The 23301-nt window shown below is 50.2% G+C and overlaps 1 protein-coding gene across 1 annotated transcript in view; it reads right to left on the bottom strand.

The window, feature by feature from the left end:
* The window catches only part of ZC3H3 (zinc finger CCCH-type containing 3), a 199420-nt gene that overhangs the window by 44267 nt on the left and 131852 nt on the right, over positions 1 to 23301 (bottom strand). The window contains exons 5-7 of the mRNA XM_074898330.1: positions 18969 to 19162; positions 5750 to 5831; positions 2160 to 2315 (exon numbers count right to left, since the gene is read on the bottom strand). Coding sequence (XP_074754431.1) covers positions 2160 to 2315; positions 5750 to 5831; positions 18969 to 19162 — 432 coding nt within the window. The remainder of the gene's footprint in view (positions 1 to 2159; positions 2316 to 5749; positions 5832 to 18968; positions 19163 to 23301) is intronic.

The raw sequence follows: 23301 nt of genomic DNA, 5'->3' as shown, positions 1-23301 counted from the left end.
TACAGCAGACACTGGAAGAAGCACCAGGAGGACTTTAGGTATGAGTGGCCAACAACCAGGAGGAGCAGAGATAGGCACAAACCAGAAACTAACATCCCAAAGCACATGAGGATGTTCAGACTTTTTTCTAGGAGCTACCAGTGTGACAGCAGATTAATAAAACACATCGTGGGAAGAGTGATGGTCTGAACCCCCCAGAAGAAGACTCCAGGTGTACGTGCTCTCAGTTCCACAGCCTTGAAGGGAGCTTCTAGAGCACAGACTATGCCCTAGCTTTATTTATAAAAACTGGGTAAATACAGAGCTGAGCATGAAGAGATTCATTACAAATAAAACAGAATTCAGATTGTTTGAATGGGATCATACAGATATGAAAACCAGCGGTTGATGACAACTAGGTTTGCAGAGGATTGTGATCACAGCATAGCTATGTGCACCTCCTCAAAACACCCAGACCTGGAAAATAAAGGACAATCTAAACCAAAAGCAGACTGAGAAAATTAAGAGATGATAACGGAAACCTAAAGAACGGGATTGGAGCTAAAAGGCACCAGGGTAAGGAGACACAAAACAGGGAGAAAACCAGTGTTGTCCTCTAGTGATTCAAGGAAATGGAACAGTTTGGAGGCCCAAAAGACCTCAATTCCTAAAGTACATGAGGAGCACAGACCAAATCCAGACTTGGTTGCCAACATAAGAAGAACCAAGGATTGAAAGTGAGGACTCAGCAGCTGGCATCCCTTGTCCTCTATAGCACCAGAAATAATCCTGACCAGACACCTTGGACATCCACCTCGGTGCTCCTAAGGATGTGTTATGGGAGAATGAGTGAGAGCGAGTAAAATCAGTTAAAAAAAACAATAAATCACCGATCCCTCCTATACAGTCTCCCATCAAGCTTTGTCCAACCTCCAAATGATTTCTAGCACAGCAGCAATTTTACGGAGAAATTACTCAAAGAGTTCATCAGTGGAGTTGGCTTTTCTACCCTTTTTAAACGACTAATAATATAGTTTAATCAACTGTTGGGCAGGTATAATGAGCTGGCAACATGAATCAGTCCTCCTGTAATAAATTACCAAGTCTCGTAGCCGTGTGGTGTCACAGGCTGAAGGATTCAAACCTGTTGCACGGGTCCAAGTGGATCTGAGAAACGCTGCTAGAAGAAATCACCCAGCGCGTGGTCACAGCGGGCTCTCAAGTCTCTAAATTCCACCTGGCAAACCCTGACGGCATCTTCAGCCTGACAGCAGTAACTAAATCACTATTATTCTGCTTATTTTTAAGAAAAGTTGATTTGATCTTATTACTAATTTTTAAAACACTACTCTGATTTAAAAATTTTTTTTAGAGCTTCTGTACTACAATATGGCAAGTTACTTCTTAGACGGGAATGTTCTGGTGATAGTATCCACCTCCAAAATGTGAAATAAATATTTTTGTAATCCCTACAAGCTGTGCAGAACAACCAAAATGTGTGTATTTAATTTAAAGGCTGGTTCTGTGATGCTTTATTAGCATTAATAGGTGTAAAATGCTGTGTAAATTTAGAGAAAAGTTACCAGAAGAGACTAAATAGAGCGTGATTCTCCAGTCTGGGAAGTCTGGACAGAGAGGGTAGGACTGTATAGTTCTAAGTGGTGCCTAGAAGCTGATCAGGGAATGGTTATTCCATCCTTCTCAAGAACCACGAGTGAGGAGGCACCCAGCACACCAGCCAGGCAGCCGGGTGAGGGAAGCCCTTTTCACGCAGCCCATAATTCAGCTGTGCAACCCACGGCCGTAAATACCGTGTGTTAAAGAAAAGAATAAATAAATTCACAAGAAAAAAAGAACTACTGACATGATGATGGTTTGCTGACAACCTCTAGCAATTGAAAAACAAACCCCACCAGGCTGTTGGGATTCACTGCCAGAAGCTGAGAGGTCCCAGCCAGGAGAAAGACCCCTTCTCTCGTCTTGTCCTCTGCCTGTAGGTATCTCCCAACCCAACAGCGTTGGGTAAACCCTAGGCCTGACCCAGAACAGTTGTCCTCGTGGGCTTAAATCTCAGTTATCAGGTTGTTTCCCTGGGGAATGGCACATGAGCAAGGACCAAAGCCAACCAATGGTCCAGTCTACCAAGACAAGCCAAAGCATGCGGTTGTGTCCATCCATACCTGGTGCAGACGGCCACTTTCTCTGGGTCATGGATGTAGGGGCAGCTCTCCCCGCGATTACACTTGCCGAAGCGGTTGTAGTACATACAGTATTCCTTCTTCTTTTTCTTCTGCTTGGCTTGACGGATGATGGCCAAACTCCGCTGAACAGCACGGCTAAACGGAGAAAGACAGACAGGGTCAGTAATATCTCCAACATCAACACAATGATGACATAGTCAACAGCACTTGAAATCACAGAGAAGCCCAACTTTCACTATGATGAGACAGTGAGATATTGAGGATATTCATGCCAGGCCATAAACTCTTAGGTATTTATTTTTTTGGCCAACTTTACCCTGTGTTTTTAAAACTTTGCAAGATGAGGCCAGAAACACCTGCATTTAGTACAGAATTAACCCCACGCAGCGGAACAGGTCGTGGTCAACTTCCTGGAAAGTACCTTTGCAGAAGACAACCCTGGGGAACAAGTGGGAGTGTTGATCTGCTCGAGGGCGGGGAGGCTCTGCAGAGAGACCTGGGCAGGCTGGAGCCATGGGCTGAGCCCAACTGGGGGAGTTTCACTGAGGGCAAATGCCGGGGGCTGCCCTTGGGCCACAACAACCCCCAGCAGGGCTACAGGCCTGGGGAGGAGTGGCTGGAGAGCTGCCGGTCAGAGAGGGACTGGGGGGGTGAGAATGAGCCAGAGTGTGCCCAGGGGGCCAAGGAGGGCAACGGCATCCTGGCTTGTGTCAGCACTGGCGTGGCCAGCAGGGACAGGGAAGGGATCTGAGCCCTGGGCTCGGCACTGGGGAGGCCGCCCCTCGCTGAGGGGGTTCAGTTCTGGGCCCCTCACCCCAAAAAGGCCATTGAATGACTCGAGCGTGGCCAGAGAAGGGCAACGGAGCTGGGGCAGGGTCTGGAGCACAGGTCTGCTGGGGAGCGGCTGGGGGCACTGGGGGGGTTCAGTCTGGAGAAGAGGAGGCTGAGGGGAGACCTCCTGGCCCTCTGCAACTCCCTGCCAGGAGGGGGCAGAGAGGGGGGATGAGTCTCTGGAGCCAAGGCCCCAGCGCCAGGCCCCGAGGGAATGGCCTCAAGCTGCCCAGGGCAGGGTCAGGCTGGCTCTGAGGAAGGATTTCTGTGCAGAAGGGGCTGTTGGGCGTTGGAATGGGCTGCCCAGGGCAGGGGGGAGTCCCCGGGATCCCTGGAGGGGTTGAAGAGTCGGGCTGAGCCAGCGCTGAGGGATCTGGGGGAGTTGGGAACGGTCAGGGGGAGGGTCATGGTTGGGCTGGAGGAGCTGCAGGGGCTTTTCCAGCCCAGATGTTCTGGGATTCTGTGAAAGCTCCCAGGACACAGCCAGGGACTCTTGCAGTGCTGACACCAAATGCATCCTGGGCTGTACGAGCAGGAATGCAGCCACGAGGATGAGGAAGGGAATCTATCCCAACTCTTTGTCACTTGCAAGACCACAGCTGGGCACTGAGACCAGTTTAGGGCTCCAAGTACAACACAGTGATGGTTGGCCATGTGTCAAGCAGAGACCACAAAGATGGTTGGGGTTGGAGCACAGGACATTTGAGTAGAGGCCAAGTGCTGATTTGCTCAGCAAGGGAAGTGCCAAGGGGCATCTTACTGTGACTTCCTAGTGGGATGGTGTAGAGAAGGCGGAACCAGACCTTCTCAGAGAGATACGTTGGAAGGACAAGAGGCTATTTGGGGCAGGAGGAAGGACAGCTCTCCAGAGATCCCTTCCCACCTCCACAACCGTGACTCTCCCTATGATTTTATGAGTGTGGAGAGAGCTTCCTGCAGTTTTGTGGAACATGGTGAGGCAGAAAACATCCTCTCCCATGCAGGGCTCATGCAACACAGGATGCAAATGCTGAACAACTTGGAGGGCACTTCAGCATGTGTCCCTGTCAGCTGACCTGCTGCTGTTCAAGGCCTTCAAGTGGGCACCTGTTTATGGATGTCAGTGAATGAGGGCCTACCTGATGGCCACAGAAACACAAAGTAACATCAAATACCAGAAAAACTTGGTATTAATTACCTGGTACCACCAGAAGTTACTTAAGGATATCAGAAGTTGATTAGTGCATATTTTCCCCAAGTTTCCAGCTGAAGACAATTACTCAGCTACTACAAAGATGTAGGGGAGCAAGAGTAAGAGGGGAAGTGTTGAGATCTGGGTGAATGCAACACCACGGAGGGAACGTTTGATCTCTCTGAGCAGGTGATTAGATGGTACAGCAGGGTCAACTCAAGTTTGCAGAAGACCCAGTGCTCTGGAGGGGGGCAAAAAAAGCCATTCGTCTTAGGTTCTTTGGGTATTTGTAAGCGTTGCTTCCTTAGAGACTAAGGATAAATATTTATATATAAAATATAATATATATTACATAATATTTATGTATTTCCACAGTCTTGGTCCTCCTGGTGCAAGAACCACAGGTCTAAGGGTGACAGTGGAGTTGCCCACAACAAATGCTCACTCAAGAAAACTGTTTTTGGGGGGGAATGCACATTTTTACCTCTATAATTATTGGTTGTCTGCAGCTCTTGAGTTAAAATGCAACGAGCAAAAGACAACTTCATACAGCCAAACTGCTGAATGCAAAAGCCCCGTTTTATCAGCAGAAACACCACCCCTTCTTTCATCACAAATGGCTCAGGGGGACACCAAGGCCCACCACAAATTGCTTCTTGGTACCTGAGGTGCTTCCAAGGCAAGGCAAGCCACGATATGGCATGATAAGCACTTAAAAAAAGTAAATTTATTTGCAAAAATGATGATATTGAAGAAAAGCTCTCCCCACAGTTGACACCTCATGTTGACTTGTGATACCTGGCCAGGTCACCAGCACGACAACCCACACAAAAAGCATTTGCAAGCTGGACTCCAGTACCAGTTAACTCCAATTGTAGATTTTAAACCAGTTGATATTAGTGATAGGATATGATAAAATATAGCTAGAATCCGGCACTACATCTGTATACAGACATCTGGAACAGCCAAAGCTCAGGAATAAATTTTAGTCTGCTACAGTTAAGAAGGACTTGCCTGCAAAAGCTCATATTTAAGGACACTGTGACGTGTGGCACATCTAGCACCAAAAATATAAGGCAGGAAGAAAGCTGGCAGGGTGTTGAACAGCAGCAACGTGCTGTCATTCTCCCATACATGGTGCTTCCCAGTTGCCACGTGGCAGGTTCCCAGTTTGTGGGTGGGACAGCGAGAAGGAAAACCTGCAGATTTCTTAGGTGGAATTGGGATGGGCTTCTCAGAGGCAGGGAAAAAACCCCAAAAATCCTCTTGAGAACAATATGGTTGATTTAAAAAGGGACTTTCTGAATAGGATTTGGCATTCTTTGCTCGCAGAAAGGTGTTGTTATCCATTAATAGGCTTTCAAATCCTTTCCAAGAAGAAAGGGCGGCTTTCTGCTGAGCTTACAACCACCTCGTAGCAGAGGATAGGAGAAAAGCAGCAGCCAGAGCTTCACCGAATTAACAGCCAGTTAAATAGCTGCGTCTCAAGCTTCTGACAACCTCCTGAGCACAGACCAGGCGCAGCACCCGGAGGGGCAGCACGGCGTCCCTCCCCGCGAGGACAGACCTGGCGATGTATCGGCTCGTAGCTGATCTGTTCGGGCAGCCGGATGGAGAGAAGCCAGGACTGGGCACACAGTGCAACCTCGCTGTTGGAAACAGAGAAGAAAACAATTGAAAATTTGCTCAGAATGGAGAAATTTTTCCGGAATTCATGCAGCCTTCAGTATCTTAGGTCCACAAAAACAGTCCGAGGGCTGGAGCAGCTCTGCTGGGGGGAAAGGCGGAGAGAGTTGGGGGGTTCAGCTGGAGAAGAGAAGGCTCCGGGGAGACCTTGTGGCCTGTCAATATTTAAAGGAGGCTTATAAGAAAGATGGGGACAAACTTTTTAGCAGAGCCTGTAGTAACAGGACAAGGAGTAACCGTTTTAAACTAAAAGAAAGTAGATTCAGACTAGATAGAGGGAAGAAATTTTTCACAATGAGGGTGGTGAGACACTGGACCAGGTTACCCAGAGAGGTGGTCGATGCCCCCTCCCTGGAAACATTCCAGGTCAGGTTGGACGGGGCTCTGAGCAACCTGATGTGGTTGAAGATTACAGAACCACAGAATCCTTCAGGTTGGAAAAGCCCCTCGGGGTCATCGAGTCCAACCCTCAGCCCGACTCTACAAAGTTCTCCCCTACCCCACATCCCCCACAGCTCATCCCAACGGCCCTGAAACCCCCCCAGGGATGGGGACTCCCCCCTCCCTGGGCAGCCTCTTCCACTCTCGGACCACTCTTGCTGGGAAACATTTTCTCCTCCTGCCCAGCCTGAGCCTCCCCTGGGGCAGTTTCCAGCCGTTCCCTCTTGTCCTGTCCCTGATCCCCTGGGAGCAGAGCCCAGCCCCAGCCTCTCTGCAATGTCCTGGCAGGAGCTGCAGAGAGGGATGAGGGCTCCCCTCAGCCTCCTCCTCCTCACACTCAACACTCCCAGCTCCTTCAATCAGATATCCCTGTCTCTGACCTTCAAAGGTCCCTTCCAACCCAAACCCTTCTGTGATTCCATGAGATCTTATTAATTAACCCAAAGCAAAGAGCTCCCCAGTGGGTGAGGATGTTCTTTACAGGCCTCCATGTTGACGGCACCTCTGGGGCAGCCACAGCAAAAGGGCTCCTCGCCAGCTCCAAACACAGCAGGGACCTTTCCCCCCAGCACCCAAACGTGCCAAAAAAAACCCCTCTGGGCCACTCGCACGCTTGTACTATCAGTCCAGCAAATTTTCATGCTTGGCTTGGTTGCTCCCCGCAGCCGGCGGGGGAAGCCCAGCGCCTGCCGCCGATACGTGCACGCACATAATTAAATTGTCCTTGAGTGGCGTAGGAAAGAATGAATTGAAAATAAAGGCTGTATCTCAGCTTTCCAGGTGGTACGAGAGCAGCTCAGTCACTCACCTGCCAGCCCGGGCGTGTTGGGGAGTGAACGAGTGGAATTTGATAGCGCGGCAGCGCGCTCTCCCCGCGCGCGAGCTGTCACTCGGGCTGCCGGCGTCGGCGAAGCCCCATCTGTTCCCTCTGCAAATAAAAACGCTGGCGCAGGCGCGATGCCGGCGCGGGCGGCACATGCCTGTCGATCAGAAGCATCGAGCACGCTCCGCACAACTCGCTGGCAAGCGCGTTCAAGCTTCCCACAAGCTCACTCGAGCTCGCCCCAAGCGCGTCAAGTATCAACCGGGCGTTTTGAGTCACCCCTGAGGGGTTTTGTGCTGGGCTTGGGTTTTTTTTTTGCCTTCCACCTCGTCACAGAGCTGCCTCGCTGTAGGAGCATCTTTTTAACTTGTTTTCAGTGTTAAAATCAAGGCACATCACATGCGGGTCGCTGCGAAGATGCCGCAGAGCATCTCGTGGGTTAAGAGGCCGACGCGCTCCAGCGAGTTTGACCTCCCAAGTGATGCAGGGAGAAAGACCCAAATTAAAGCCCGACCGTTAGCGTAGGGATAGAGCATCCCTCAGCCCTCTGCAATTATGTTTAATGCTCCTTAAAGCAAGCTCAGCAGGACAGGCTATACCAGGAGCTGGCTCCCCAGAGCAGCAGACAATCTCTCTAAATATTTAATACTCAGGCATAAAAGTGGACTCTCGGGGACAAACACGCTCCCGTGCTTGTGCACCATCCTTTTAGTTAAAGCAGCCTGACAACCACATCTTGACCAGAAAGGAGGACTAAAGAAATAAGTAATACGTAAATAAATAAAGGGTGCAACAGCCTCATGCCACTGGGTTTTAATTTATACATAGCAAAAAAATACATCCATGGCATAACGTTTGGGGTTTTTTTGCCCATTTTCTGGCAAGAAGTCACGCTGTTATAAAAGTGGACAGGCAAGGTGCAGATCCCGTTAAGTTAAGGGCTCTTGTTGTGAATTAATTCACAGCCTAGAGGCAGTTTAACCCCCCCCGAGAGCTGATCCCATCCACAAAATCCGGGTGAGATCCGATCCAGCATGCCGACACCGGGTCTGGCAAAGCATCAGACTGGCAGCTGGCTGAGAAACCCTTCATCCACGCTTCCCCACTGCCTAATTACTCACCCCACATGCAAATCCTCCCCAAACTATTAGAAAACCACCTAAATATTTACCCAGGAGGAGACAGCCCACCGGCTTCGTAATGCTTCTGGTTAAGAAGCTCCGTAATTACACGTTTTCGCTGTCAATTGGGATTTACGGAGGAAACTCAGGCTCTGGCACGATGGTATTTTTAGAAGCTTTTGCATCGTGCAAAAAGAAGTTTAAATACAAGCAAGGTTCTCTGAGCATCAAAGCAGCAGGGGAGGAGATGCAGGAGAGGGGGTTTGATGTCTCAGACCTTTAAGGAGTTCCCAGGAGTCCAAGTTTTGATTTTTAGAGCGGTTACCAACTCGGGATTGCCCAGTTAAGAGCCGCTACCAAGAGACTGGCATTAATAAATACAAAACTTGTAATATTTTGCAAACAGTGGAGATTCAGGGTGTATCTGTATTATCAAAGTAACCCACGTGGTGGGAAACGGGGCTGAGTAAAAGACACTGGAGAACCGGATAAGGGTTAAATGAAAAAAAATTAGGAGCTGAAATTTGCTGTGGTCTAAGACTAAACGAAACAAAAAGCTAAAACGATGCCCCCAGGGCTTGATACTGATCTCTGGGAGTTTGATCCAGACATAAGACACTTTTATTTTGCAAATCTGTCCCGTTTTTCTCGCCAACTGCTCTCCAACCGGGGCGAGCATCAGCGTCGGGACGCAGCAGTGCTGTCGGATCAGGAGAGCAACTCGCGCATCCCCGTATCACCTTTGCCTCTATATTGCAAAAGTCCCTCGCTGCAGAGATTTAAATAAGCGGCGTGGCAAGTTCCTCCCCTGTGCACGCTCAAAGGCAGCGGGAACAACAGGGGGAGAAAAAAAAAAAAAATGAGGAAAAAGAAAAAAAAAAAATCTGCTGGGGAGAGCATCGAGAACTGCACATTAAGGGCTTTTTAACTGATTACACACAGCACGGCGGCGTCAGGCTTGATATTTTATACCCCGCATAAGGGACAGGTGTTTTTCTCCCTTTGCCTTTTTTTTTTTTTTTTTTTTTTGCCTTCTTAATGATTTAGTCGGATTGAAGCGCATCATCTGTAAGGAAATACACAGCCCGTGCAAACGGGGGTTGTTTCTCTTAATGCATCATCCCCAACCTGACACTGGCTGCTCCGGCGGCTCTCGGTGTTATCAAGCGCGAGCGTTGAGAAGTGATTGTTGTACCTAACCCAGCCGTGAGACTCGACGCGTCTCTCCAGAGGGAGCAGGAGCTGTCATGTTCATTAAATGCATGATTACAGCTATGATTAATAGCGGGGGCTACAGCCTAACTCCTTTTTTTTTTTTTTTTTTTTTTTTCCCTTGCTCCTCTGAAGAAATCCACAGCCGAGCGGTCCCGTGGTGTTTTCTGCAGCGTTTGCCTCTGCTCAGCCCATCCCGCTCGAAATTCCAGTTTTTGATGGAAAAGGGCAAAGAATCATAATTTATCCCTACCGAAGGCTCCACAACCACAAAATATGTTTAAAATGAGCAGGTCGGGTGCTGCACCCCACCACCACCACCCATACATTAATTGGAACCCTTTTTTTTTTCCATAACTCCAAAACATATCTCAGGGTTTGAGGGGTCCCTCACCTCTACCGTGGTCTTTCTCCTCCAGGGAAAAGTTGGCAGATATTGGCCTTGGCAGCCCCAAAACCACACTTGGGAGCAACAGTCAGTGCTTTCCAGAATGCCAACACAGAGAGCGGGATGCTCCCATCCAGCTCCACCACCCCTGCTCAGCTCCCCCTTGCCCAAGGGCTTGAGATACAACAAATGCACGCCATGAAGGACACTTGGAATTTTCCTTTGTGTTAAAAATCAGCTGTAAACATTGCACGGAGGGAGCACGGTTCATTATTACCTGCTTAATTATTTAGGAACAACTTTATTGCATCTAGGGCACAGCTCAAGGACCGGGAGCTCATCATGTGGAAAAGTCTGTGCATCTTATCTAGTAATTTATTTTTTTATATGGTGGAAAGGTTGGAGAAAAGTGAAATAGCTGACAAAAAAGGTTGGAGAAAATTGAAACAGTCAAAAAAAAGGGAGAAGCCGCAGGGCCAAGGGATGTGCAAGAGGGTGAGAGCATCGTGTTAGGGTGATGGGCCAGTGCCAGCCATGCATGTCACCCTCCTTGGGGACAGAGGAAACCACCGAGCCCATTGCTACTCATCTGCTTCGACTGCTCCAAATCAAGGATAATTTATGGAAATCTTACACAGCGAGGGGAAACAACCAGGGCGCTGCCCAAGCGACCGCAGCCGGCAGAGAACCGGCTCCACCAGCTGATGCTCTGACTCGGGGATGACCATAACAGGGTCATCCCAGCTTCCCGTGATTTAGTCTCGCTCATCAAGGGAAGGGGTTTGGCCGTTAGTCACACTCGCTTCTACTCAGCCTCTTTCAACACGACCTTGACACCCAGGAAAAGGCTTCCTGTAACCACGCCGGCTCCTTTAATAGGTCCCATTATAACCCCACTTCGCCCACCGCAGCGCAGACTTCGGAAACAGCCAAGCGATTCATTTTGTGAGGCTCTCCTTTGCTTTATTGCTGAACAAAAAGTTTTGAGGCTGGCACTCGGGGAAATTTATTTCTTTAATTATTATTCATTTAAGCGGGTTCCACTGTTTCAGATGATCAGCACTAGCAGCTGCTGGGGGTAATTTATTTTACTCACCGGGCAGCAGAAACCCTCACCCTCTAGAAGGTAACAGCAAAAGATGGCATGAGCTGCTGCTACACGAGCGGAGCTTTTCACGTTTTCCTGCCTGATCACACTCCAGCTCCTAACAGGAACATGCACATCCCCAGGTCAGGCGGTCACGAGTGTTTCATTAGCAATGCAACCTCAATTAAAGAAGCACAGCCTGGATTTGATGATGTTCTACGAGCCGCTGCTTGCAAGGAGCCTGTGGAGCATCTCCTGAGCTCTGCAAGCTCCAGTCTAAACCAGTGCTGGATCCAGTGGTGCTCCTCAAGGAGAGCAGGTCCCTGCCCACCAGCACCTGCAATCCCAGAGTCAAGGGACTGAGCTCAAAAGGATTGAGTGATCCCAAAATCAAAGGACTGACTTCAAAAGGGGTAAGAGATTGCGTAATCCCAAAGGCAAGGGATTGGGATTGAAGGGGCCAAGGGATTGAGCAATCCCAAAGCCAAGGCACTGAGACTGAAGGAGCCACAGAAATGAGCTCAAAGGGGGTAAGGGATTGAGTAATCCTAAAACCAAGAGAGTGAGCTCAAAGGGGCCAAAGGATTGAGCTCAAGAGGTGTAAGAGATTGGGTAATCCCGAAGACAAGGGATTGAGATTGAGGGGGCCAAAGGACTGAGCTCAAAAGGGGTAAAGGACTGAGCAATCCCAAAACCAAGGGATTGAGCATGAAGGGGTCCAGAGATTGAGTAATCCCCCCAAAAAGTGATTAAGATTGATGGGACCAAAACCTGAGCAGTTCTAAAGACAACGGATTAAATTTAAAAGGGGTCAAGGGATTAAATTCAAAAGGTGTGAGAGATTGAGCAATCCCAAAACCATGAGGTTGAGATTGAAGGGGCCAAAGGATTGAGCAATCCCAAAACCAAGGAACCCGAAGAAACCAAGGGATTGAGCTCAAAAGGGGCAAGAGATTGAGCAGTCCTGAAGACAAGGGACTGAGCTTAAAAGAAGCCAAGGGCTGGAGCTCAAAAGGGGTAAAGGATTGAGCAATCCTCAAAACAAGGGATTGAGTTCAAAAGGGGCCAAGAGATTGAGTACAAAAGGGGTAAAGGATTGAACAATCCCCAAAACAAGGGACTGACTGCCAAAGGGGCCAAGGGACTAAACTCAAAAGGGGTAAAGAACTGAGCAATCCCAAAGACAAGTAACAGAGATTGAAGGGGCCAAGGGATTGAGCCACCCCAAAGCCAAGGAATTCAGCTCAAAGGGGCTGAGCACGAGTGGGCCCCAGCACATGTGACACCAAAACCAGCTGAAACCTGGTGTCCAGGCTTAAATCCTTCCCTTTTTTTAAAGAGCCAAGCGGCTCGGAGGAGAGAGCATCATTCAGGCAAGCCCTTGGCCAGCCCGACGGCGGGGCTGAGCACTTTATCATCCTTGCAAACACGGGAAGCGCGTTTCTGCAGCGCTCAGCGCTTCTAAAATTAGTTGGTAAACAAGGAGCCGAGAGTGCACTTTCTCCCAACGCACGGCTCCCTGCGCCGTGGTTATCTTCCTCCTCCTTTTGCCGAGTGTGGAGTTCTCCCACCGCATCTGAAATCGTGTTCATGAGCTCCAGTCATCCATCTTCAGCGGGATGCAGCGGAGGAGCTCACAGTCTCCCCAGCTGGGCATTAAGATGCTGTTGCAGCAGAGTGGGGAAACTGAGGCAGGAGGGAACATTAGGCAGCAGGATGGAGGAAGGGAGAGCATCTAGATGCGGGGAAAGACCCTCAGCCCTGGAGATTTGAATTCAACCATGTGTTTAGAAATCATTTGCTCCTCTGCAGTCAAAGCTGTGACTGTGCCACGGTCACAGCTGTATTAGGATACACATGGTGGCAGATACTTAAGAGTTCCTCTTAAACCTCTGCCTGTGGGAGCTCAGCAATCACCACAGAATCATCTGGGCTGGAAAAGCCCTTGCAGCTCCTCCAGCCCCACCATGACCCTCCCCCTGACCGTTCCCAACTCCCCCAGATCCCTCAGCGCTGGCTCAGCCCGACTCTTCAACCCCTCCAGGGATCCCGGGGACTCCCCCCTGCCCTGGGCAGCCCATTCCAACGCCCAACAGCCCCTTCTGCACAGAAATCCTTCCTCAGAGCCAGCCTGACCCTGCCCTGGGCAGCTTGAGGCCATTCCCTCGGGGCCTGGCGCTGGGGCCTTGGCTCCAGAGACTCATCCCCCCTCTCTGCCCCCTCCTGGCAGGGAGTTGCAGAGGGCCAGGAGGTCTCCCCTCAGCCTCCTCTTCTCCAGACTGAACCCCCCCAGTTCCCCCAGCCGCTCCCCAGCAGACCTGTGCTCCAGACCCTGCCCCAGCTCCGTTGCCCTTCTCTGGCCACGCTCGAGTCATTCAATGGCCTTTTTGGGGTGAGGGGCCCAGAACTGAACCCCCTCAGCGAGGGGCGGCCTCCCCAGTGCCGAGCCCAGGGCTCAGATCCCTTCCCTGTCATGGGAAGATACGAGTATCTCCACAGATTCTGGGTCCTATAATTGTGGAGAAAATTCAAACCCACCAGTAACTAAAGCCATGCTGCTGAAGAGGTTGGCTGCCACCCATGAGCATCCCTCCGGCAGCTGAAGCTGACCCACATCAGAGTGTCCCAAAGCCTTTCATCTAATTGTGGATCCCACATGCTTGTCAGGATGTAAATCCTCAGCTGAGGGAGTCGTGCAGGTGAGGATTTACCCCGGGAGAGCAGCCTGGGCACTGGCAAAACACCGCGGGAGCCAGCCCCACTCACGGTGTGCAATACCTCCCACCGCAGCAGCTCGGGCCTAGATTGGGGTCAGAGCTGTTTTCTGGACAATGTCAAACCTTAATTTGGTTTCTGCTGTTTTCAATCTTGTACAGGGCTGCGCTTTTTTTATTTTCCCTTTTGGATTTCTTTGTGAAATGCTGCGTTGCCAGGACCTTTTGCTTCTTTCCCCAATTTCATGGAAATTCCTCAAGTGTTTGAATAACATCTTAGCAGCTGTAGAAAGAAATGAAGGAAAGGTTCGTTGTGAGCGGAGAAACCCAATTATTATGCTTGTTTAATTAACTGCAACATATCGAATGCTTTCCACACCATCCTGCTGCCTATTTTCTAATACTTCTGCAAAGTGAAAAATATATTATGGCAGAAATACCAGTTATCCCAGGGGTAAAGACCTTTCCATGTTTGATACTGTATTTTCATCCTGCATGGGGATGAGGAGAGGGGGTTCAAGCTCTGAGTTTGCAGTTAGATGTTTTCTTCTGAGCCCTTTCCATCCTTGCTTGAGCGGCTGAGTTACAGTACATCTCAGCTCACTGGCCGGCTGGGACAGCAAAAAGACATTTTATTTCTATATTTAATCTTTAGTGTTCTGGACACAAGGACAGAAATTGCAGCAGGTCCTTTAGGAGCAGAGCAACACGTTCTCAGCAGCTGCATGGACCACTGCGATGCCCCAAAACACGAACCCCTGCCGGGAGCTTCTTTACACTCAAAACACCTTCAGAAACTTTTACTGGGTTTGCAGTGATCTTGTTCTTGGCTCCAGGGTGTTCCCCACATCGCACCGCTGCTGACAAAGCGAGTTGTGGATGAGCTCAGCAGTAGCGTGGCCAGCAGGGACAGGGAAGGGATCTGAGCCCTGGGCTCGGCACTGGGGAGGCCGCCCCTCGCTGAGGGGGTTCAGTTCTGGGCCCCTCACCCCAAAAAGGCCATTGAATGACTCGAGCGTGGCCAGAGAAGGGCAACGGAGCTGGGGCAGGGTCTGGAGCACAGGTCTGCTGGGGAGCGGCTGGGGGCACTGGGGGGGTTCAGTCTGGAGCAGAGGAGGCTGAGGGGAGATCTCCTGGCCCTCTGCAACTCCCTGCCAGGAGGGGGCAGAGAGGGGGGATGAGTCTCTGGAGCCAAGGCCCCAGCGCCAGGCCCCGAGGGAATGGCCTCAAGCTGCCCAGGGCAGGGTCAGGCTGGCTCTGAGGAAGGATTTCTGTGCAGAAGGGGCTGTTGGGCGTTGGAATGGGCTGCCCAGGGCAGGGGGGAGTCCCCGGGATCCCTGGGGGGGTTGAAGAGTCGGGCTGAGCCAGCGCTGAGGGATCTGGGGGAGTTGGGAACGGTCAGGGGGAGGGTCATGGTGGGGCTGGAGGAGTTCAAGGGCTTTTCCAGCCCAAATGATTCTGTGATGAGCTGTGGCAAACCCCCTGCTCTTCATCCTGCTCCAGGAGATGGATAAGTTGCTTTATTGCTCCTGGTAGCCCCAGGATTGACCCTGATACAGCACAGGGCTGCAGGAGGTGCATCCCCAGGACCAAATTTTAACTAACCCCCCTGCATCAAAACGACTGCCCATCCCACTCACCTGGCAGGGATGCTACGACAGAACTGATGGATCAGCTGCAGAAACCAGCATCTCATTTCTTATTGCAGTCGGGCCACGAAGAGACAAAATACCAACCCAATAAATTCAGGCAAACAGCAGAATTATAACCCACTGTAAGTAAACTCTGAGCTATTAAACTGTCACGAGCATTTCCTTTCTCTCTGCTACCCCAAACACACAGTGTCTGGCACTGGAAGGGAAAGGAAAAGCTGGTTTTTTTTTTTTTGCTCTTTTAAAGAAACTTTGTCAAGTGTTGAAAACACAGAGCACTGAGCAAATGTGTGAAGGCTCGTATCCGAGGAGCACACACAAATCTTCCGCCCTGCCAGCCCCAGTTATCATAAAGCAAGAGCTGCTGGTATCTGTTGAATCCATCCTTGTGAAAGAGGATGAATTGCAGCGAGAGCTGAAAGATGACATGAAAATACTGACACACACCAGTTACTAAGGCTTTATAGTCACAGACCCACCGTGCCGTGTGGCAGGGGGAAGGACGCTACAGCAAAAGAAGATATCTTAAAAAAAATAAACTAGATGGCTTTGTAATTGATAGAAAATAAGCCTGGAAGGGACCGTCTGTCCCAAACAGGGACTAATTAAACCTGTTGCTCTAAATGAGACCCCATTAAACGACGTGGTACCAGTATGGAAGGAAAGATGGGGGGACTGCACCTCCTCTGTGCCTCATCACCCCCAATAAAGCCACAATGGGGAGCTGCTCCCTCCCCACCACTGGCCAGCAGGTCTGACCTGCTAACCTCGAGATAGCTGCACATCTCCCTTAAAGTCTCATTATTTTAAAACTGAGATCAAGTAGGGGGAAAAGCATCCACAAAAGTATCCAGTGCGTGCTCACCCCGTGCCTTTTACCATTCCTTTGCTTTTTAAAGCTGCTTTAGGTCACTTCTACAAACTCAATCCCTTGAAAATCATTGCTGTTCCTCCCCCATACCCAAAATCCTCCCCCAGCAAAACCCCAAGAGCGATGTCAATGTCTGAATTTACAAAAAATCCTCCCGTCACACCTTTGGCTTAATCCTTCTTCCAGAAATTTGGTGTTTGTCTGCTTGGTCCCAACCCAGCAATGGATATTCAGAGACAGGATGAATCCACCAGCCTTTGCTGAGTTGCCTGCGCATGACTTTGCTGTTTCCTGGTGGCTAGATAAATGTAGAGATGTTCTCGCACTTAGGTAAATGAAAAAAAAAAAAAGTCTAGAACAAGCATTTTAAATACAGCATGGGCGAGATCTGGGCTTGGGAAAAACTCCCTCAGAAACGTTGGTGCTTCAAAGAGCAGCAGAAATAGTGATTTAAGCATGGTGGTGCAGAGTCAAGGCCTCCCACCATTGTCCCAACCCCTAAATTAAAGCCACCAACGCATCGACTAGGCAGTAGCTTGAGTCACGTCCGACCTCCCTGCTGCAAGGCCGGACCTACCCCACCTGTGTCCTCCCCAAAGAGAAATTCATGTCACCTGTTCTTTCAAAAATCCCAATAATGGAGATTTCAGAGTCAACCCAGGCAATTTACTCCAGCACTTCATAATCCTCATTCTTCCAAAGCTCTCCCTGAACCCTGCCTACAACAGTTTAAGCCCCTTGGTTTTTGGCTGCTCCACCTGGCCATGGAGGAGACATCCTTCCTTTGCTTGGCAGTTCTTCATCAACTTGGGGCCCTGCAGCCCCTCCACCTCCTCCTCTCCAGACTGCACAGACCCAGGTCTTCCACTTTTCCAGTCCTTCCAGCCATCGCTTCTCCCCTGGACTCTTCCCAGTGGTCCAACTCTGGTCCCAGAACAGGACCTGCTCCAGCTAACTCCTTCCCTGCCTGTTTCTTGGGGGTTTCCCCCGTTTTCTTGCACGCTGGCAAGATGTTTCAACGATAGCTTCAACACACAGGGACGGTGCTTATGACAGAACCACCTTCAAGTTGGGTTTTGTGCAGCTGATAGAGACACTTTGGAAAATCCTATTGTCGTTAGTAAAGCTCTTGAAAAAATCCGACAGTGCTGACACCAGGCTTTGTGTGGTCTACAGACCCCTAAGCTTGCTTTATGGCCTTTTTTTTTCCATGACAAAGGCTGATCCTTGTCCATCCTCCATCAGACACAGCACCAAAGCCAAGGATTTAACAGCTCGCAGGTAGGATCGCAGACTTCAAAACAAGCCATATGGATGCTACTCCTGAGCGTGCACGTACCTATTTGCAGAGCCAGCAGCCAGGAGGATGTTGCAGGCTAGTCAACCACCAAAAATCTGTCCTGAGCAGAGCTGAGTTGCAAAAAAAAAAGCAGCAAACCGTCCCCAAATCGCTGCTGAGCATCCCTTTAATGCTCTCAGAAGGGAAATTACCTGAGAGCGATGCTCCATCGGCTCCGTGCCCCCTCGGCCACCGCAGCATCCGCATCTCTGCCATCATCTGCAGGCGTCTTCATTTCCCATCTCCAGGTGCCCAAGCAGCTAATCCCTGGTTTAAACTAAATCTTTGCCCTCTTCCCCACCAGCAACGACGTGCAGTACGGATTTATCATCACCGGCTGTCCCTCTCCTGCCCGCCCCTCATTTCCGTCTCTCCATTTTCTCTCCAGCACCACTTACCGGCTGCATGCGAGCGTCAGGGGGAGTTATTTACTCTTTATTGAGATGTTGTTGTTTGCTCCTAATTTTCCTCACGTTTTTCAAACTTCCCGGAGCTGCTCATCTCTCCTGCTGATGGGATTTTTGTGCCTGCACAAAGCTCCTTCCCTCCCTAATCCCCGTTCTTTGTGGGTTTCAAACTACCCAGGATGCCCCACCACGCTCACACGGATCGGGGTGAAGGCAGTTTCAGAGGCTGCACCTCTCAACGACACTGTGATATTTATTTCTCCTTTTCATCCACTTTCCCACCATACGTAAAATGACTTTGCCATTAAATCACCTCATTTATAGCATCATCCACGAACATACTCATCTCCGCACCCTTCATCCTTCCAGCAAAGATAAACAATAGCACAAAGCTTTGGCTTTGCCTTTCCCAGCTTAACTGTCCCTAAAATTTGTCAATAAAGCAGTTATGGAGCAAAAATATTTGACCCCAAGTAGAAACTCAATAAAATACTTTAAGCACAGTTAAAAACCTGGTCTTGCCTAAAAGCTACACAAGTCCAAGAGGAGCTGAAACACAAATTTAACTGAAGTTAAATGTAAAGCGGGTAACTGTGTCGAAACGCCTGTTTCATATTTATCTGCAGAATGATCCTCTCAGCTTTCCTTAGGTCAATACTGAATGTAATTTGATGAGCACCTCAAATACGTTTAACCTTGTGGTGCTGTTTGAAGCTGCCCAAGACTTTGCTCAGTTTAAAAAAAGAAACAAGATCTAAAGGCGCATCAATACAAGCTTGAACTAAGCCTAAGTTAAGAAAAACCTCTTCAACCTTTCGTTTTTTCTGTATTTTTTCCCCTCAGTGCTAGCGCAGAGGAAGAACAGCTGGGGGATGCCCTTGGGCAGCGATGGGACGCCCGTCACCTTTGCATCCGGGCTCCTACGAGGCCAGAGTATGAGTTTCAACACACGGGCTGGGAAAAGCATCTAAAAACTGACCTCAAGGCTGAGGCTGGGACATCAACGGATTTTAGACACAGATCAGGACAAATTCTTGCTGCTCACCTGTTCTGCCGGGGCTCTTGGTGCTCAGGTCCCTGCCCCGGCCAGGGGTGCTGGATGTCTTGGAGAGTTTATTCGCCGACACTCGGTACATGACGCCGCCGATGCAGCGATAGCCTTTGCTCCTCCATCTCTGTTGGACCTGCTGGGACTTGGCACCTTGAGGCGACAGGCGTGTTTGGTTTAATAACGGGGATCTGCAAAAAAAATGGTAAGGTTCAAGGTAAGTCCAAATGAGGGATGATATTGGAAGGAGCTGCTGCTTCGTGAGCAAACTCTCAGTTGCCTGAGCATGGACGTTATGCAGGAACTTGCTGCAGAGTAACTCCCAATTCACTGCGGTTTACAGCAAACACCCCCACCTTCACGGACTCTCCTCCATGCAACAAAAAGACATTTCTTTCCCCCAGATCACCCACGGCAATTCCGCAGGAGAAGAGACCACGTGTTGAAGGTCAAGTTCCCACCCAACCGTAGCCTGCTGGGACCCAGAAAAGGTCTTTATCACTAAACTCTGTAGATATTTGCCCTCGACCCCAACGCCTTGCATGCAGCACAGCTTCGATCCGTGCTGCTGGGACATCTTAACCAGAATAACTGGTGCATCTGAAACAGGATCCAGGGGAGTCCATGGAGCCCAGGCTGATACCCCATCTCACACCCTGGGCTTGCAGCCCCAGCCCCAGCAACAGAGAAGGACCAGAGGGGGTTGATTGCCAGCCGGCTGAACAGGAGCCAACAGTGTGCCCAGGGGCCAAGGAGGGCAACGGCATCCTGGCTTGTGTCAGCACTGGCGTGGCCAGCAGGGACAGGGAAGGGATCTGAGCCCTGGGCTCGGCACTGGGGAGGCCGCCCCTCGCTGAGGGGGTTCAGTTCTGGGCCCCTCACCCCAAAAAGGCCATTGAATGACTCGAGCGTGGCCAGAGAAGGGCAACGGAGCTGGGGCAGGGTCTGGAGCACAGGTCTGCTGGGGAGCGGCTGGGGGAACTGGGGGGGTTCAGTCTGGAGCAGAGGAGGCTGAGGGGAGACCTCCTGGCCCTCTGCAACTCCCTGCCAGGAGGGGGCAGAGAGGGGGGATGAGTCTCTGGAGCCAAGGAGCCAGCGCCAGGCCCCGAGGGAATGGCCTCAAGCTGCCCAGGGCAGGGTCAGGCTGGCTCTGAGGAAGGATTTCTGTGCAGAAGGGGCTGTTGGGCGTTAGAATGGGCTGCCCAGGGCAGGGGGGAGTCCCCGGGATCCCTGGAGGGGTTGAAGAGTCGGGCTGAGCCAGCGCTGAGGGATCTGGGGGAGTTGGGAACGGTCAGGGGGAGGGTCATGGTGGGGCTGGAGGAGCTGCAAGGGCTTTTCCAACCCAGATGATTCTGGGATTCTGTGAAACAGAAAGAAATGTGGGTGCAACCCCATAAGGGAATCGGCAACATGGGAATGTCCTTGAGCTTGGTCAAGCTTTATGGACCTCTGCAAGCTTTGATATTTTTGGTATCATAATTCTTCTTCTGATTATAAGGTACTATAATTTTGCTATTATTATTATTCTGCCCCCAAATCTGCCTCTTTCAAGAGTTTTGCTACATCCCTGCATGGGACGAGTCTCCCAAGGCCACTGTCATACCCCAACTATTGCCTGGCACAGATGAGGGGACTCGAGCTGGGTCAAGGGGACCCTTCTCCACCTCTCCATCTCTCCCCTACACCCAGAAACCTTGCAGAGAGGCAGCAGGACAGTGATGAGCTGGGAGCTGTGACCCGGTTACTGCTGCCCACAGAATCCCAGAATCCTTCAGGTTGGAAAATCCCCTCAGGGTCATCGAGTCCAGCCGTCAGCCCGACTCTACAAAGTTCTCCCCTACCCCACATCCCCCACAGCTCATCCCAACGGCCCTGAAACCCCCCCAGGGATGAGGACTCCCCCCTCCCTGGGCAGCCTCTTCCACTCTCGGACCACTCTTGCTGGGAGAATTTTTTTCCTAATGTCCAGATGTTCAGACCAAATGCCCATAAGGATTGATAAACTCTGAAGTGACATCATAGGAACAAATATGTCTCAGAGGGACTGAACTGCCACCAAAACCCCCCGTGGTTCATGACCTGGTGTCTCCTGCCCCATCCCATCTCCCTCCCAACCCGCACGGAGCCACCCAGCTCATTTTCGTACACACGCCGTTATACAAACAGAGCTGCTGCAGCCAAATCAAATCTCTTCAAATATCAGACGTCTTCCCCATTTAGCGCTAATCCAAACAGTAATTTGTTTATGCAAATTAGAGCTCTAATTTTGTATTAGTCCAAACTATGCTCATAATGCTATTAGCAGAACGTATATAAACCGCACATTACTGGAGAATATCTGTAAATTAAGACCCCGCTATCCTATCAGCAGAATGCAAACCCCGGAGAGCATTACCTTTAAATGAACATGTGCTGCAAAGAAAAAGAGAATTGTAAAATGTAATAGTTACATTTCTTAGCGCTTAGTGTGACAGCCTATTCATTTCATCGGGCTGTTGCCACTGGCTACCGAGCTTGGAGAATTGCTGCCTGGTTTTTGTGGAGGGGATGGGGACTGCACAAAGAAGCCGCTGCCCCGTTTCCCCAAGGGCTTGGTCCTCATGAAATAGCTCCAGAGAGGAGCATCAAGTCTTAATTTTTACAAAACCGGGTTATTTGCGAAGAGCCATAGCGGTGATATTGTTGTCTGAGGGACACTAGGGCCACCCATGGACCACTCAGCAGCGCACAGCAAAGCTCTGGAAGTCCAAAGTTGCAGCCAGTGTTGGCTGCAGGACCTGGAGAAAGATCTCATGGCCGTATCAGTGGCCTAATGCAGCCAGTAAAAATTATATCAAGTACCTAATCACCAAGGGAAGTGATTCTCCCCCTCTGCTCCCCTCTGGTGAGACCCCCCGGAGCCCCGCGTCCAGCTCTGGGGTCCCCAGCACAGGACAGACATGGAGCTGCTGGAGCGGGGCCGGAGGAGGGACACGGGAATGGTCCGAGGGCTGGAGCAGCTCTGCTGGGGGGAAAGGCTGGGAGAGTTGGGGGGTTCAGCTGGGGGAGAGAAGGCTCCGGGGAGACCTTAGAGCCGCCTTTCAAATGCTTAGAAGGGGCTTCTAAGAAAGATGGGGACAGGCTTTTTACTGGGGCCTGTAGCGATAGGACAAGGGGTAATGGTTTTAAACTAAAAAAGAGCAGATTCAGATTAGATCTAAGGAAGAAATTTTTTACGACGAGGGTGGTGAGACACCAGACCAGGTTGCCCAGAGAGGTGGTCGATGCCCCATCCCTGGAAACATTCAAGGTCAGGTTGGACGGGGCTCTGAGCAACCTGATGTGGTTGAAGATGTCCCTGCTCATGGCAGGGGGGTTGGACTGGATGATCTTCAAAGGTCCCTCCCCCCCAAACCATTCCACGATTCTGTGATTCTCCCTGAGCACGGTCCCGTGCTCCATACGTATCAGGGCAGGGGAAGACAGTGTACAGTCTCTGCCCCATTAATAAAAATAATTCTTGGGGCTCCCAATAATCATCCTGGATCAGAAATGAGTCATAAATCTAAACACCTGCTCCACGCCTATCGGTATAGCTCAGCAGGGTGCAGGGGGTTGGACTAGATGACCTTTAAAGGTCCCTTCCAACCCAAACCCTGCAATGAATTGAATAAATCTATCCCAACACACCAAAGTACCCCCGTGGCTGGGACAAGACGACCCATCCCAGCTCCAGCTCTCCTCTTCCTCTTCTTCCCAGTGAAGCAGCTCCGGGAGGGCACCAGGATGCTCCGTGTCACCATCCACGGGGTCTGCAGTGCCGACAGCGTTCGGCTCCTGCTTTGCCCAGCACTGAGCCAGGATTATCAAAGCCCTTCAAGGAGGCTCCGTAAAGTTTTCTTCGGAAAACCCAGCTGGCAAAACGCCCCCCAAAAGCTCCCAAATTTGCAGGACAGAAACCGCCAGAACTGTTGATTGTGAAGGAAATAATCAGAATAAGGGTCAGAGACCAAGAATTTGTTTGTCGTATCCGTAACCCCCAGATACACCCGGCATCAGGGCAACGGTTAGTGACCAGAGATCTATTTCCTTTGGTTTGGACACAGAAAACACAGAAAAATACCTATAAAATGTTACCGACTGAGATACGAGGTCTGGACGTTAGTTCGTATATATATGCACAATACATATATTTTATGTATGTCATATATACAACATGCATTATATTTTTAAATATATATATAAAATGATATAGATATTATTGAATATATAATTGTATGTATATTCTATAATCTGTGGATAATATATATCCATACACACACATATTACTGAACATATATTGAATACTTAT

Source organism: Athene noctua, chromosome 2, assembly GCF_965140245.1.
Source record: "Athene noctua chromosome 2, bAthNoc1.hap1.1, whole genome shotgun sequence".
Classification (NCBI taxonomy): Eukaryota; Metazoa; Chordata; class Aves; order Strigiformes; family Strigidae; genus Athene; species Athene noctua.
The sequence above is the reverse complement of the archived record's forward strand: the minus strand, read 5'-3'. Positions and strand labels throughout refer to the sequence as shown.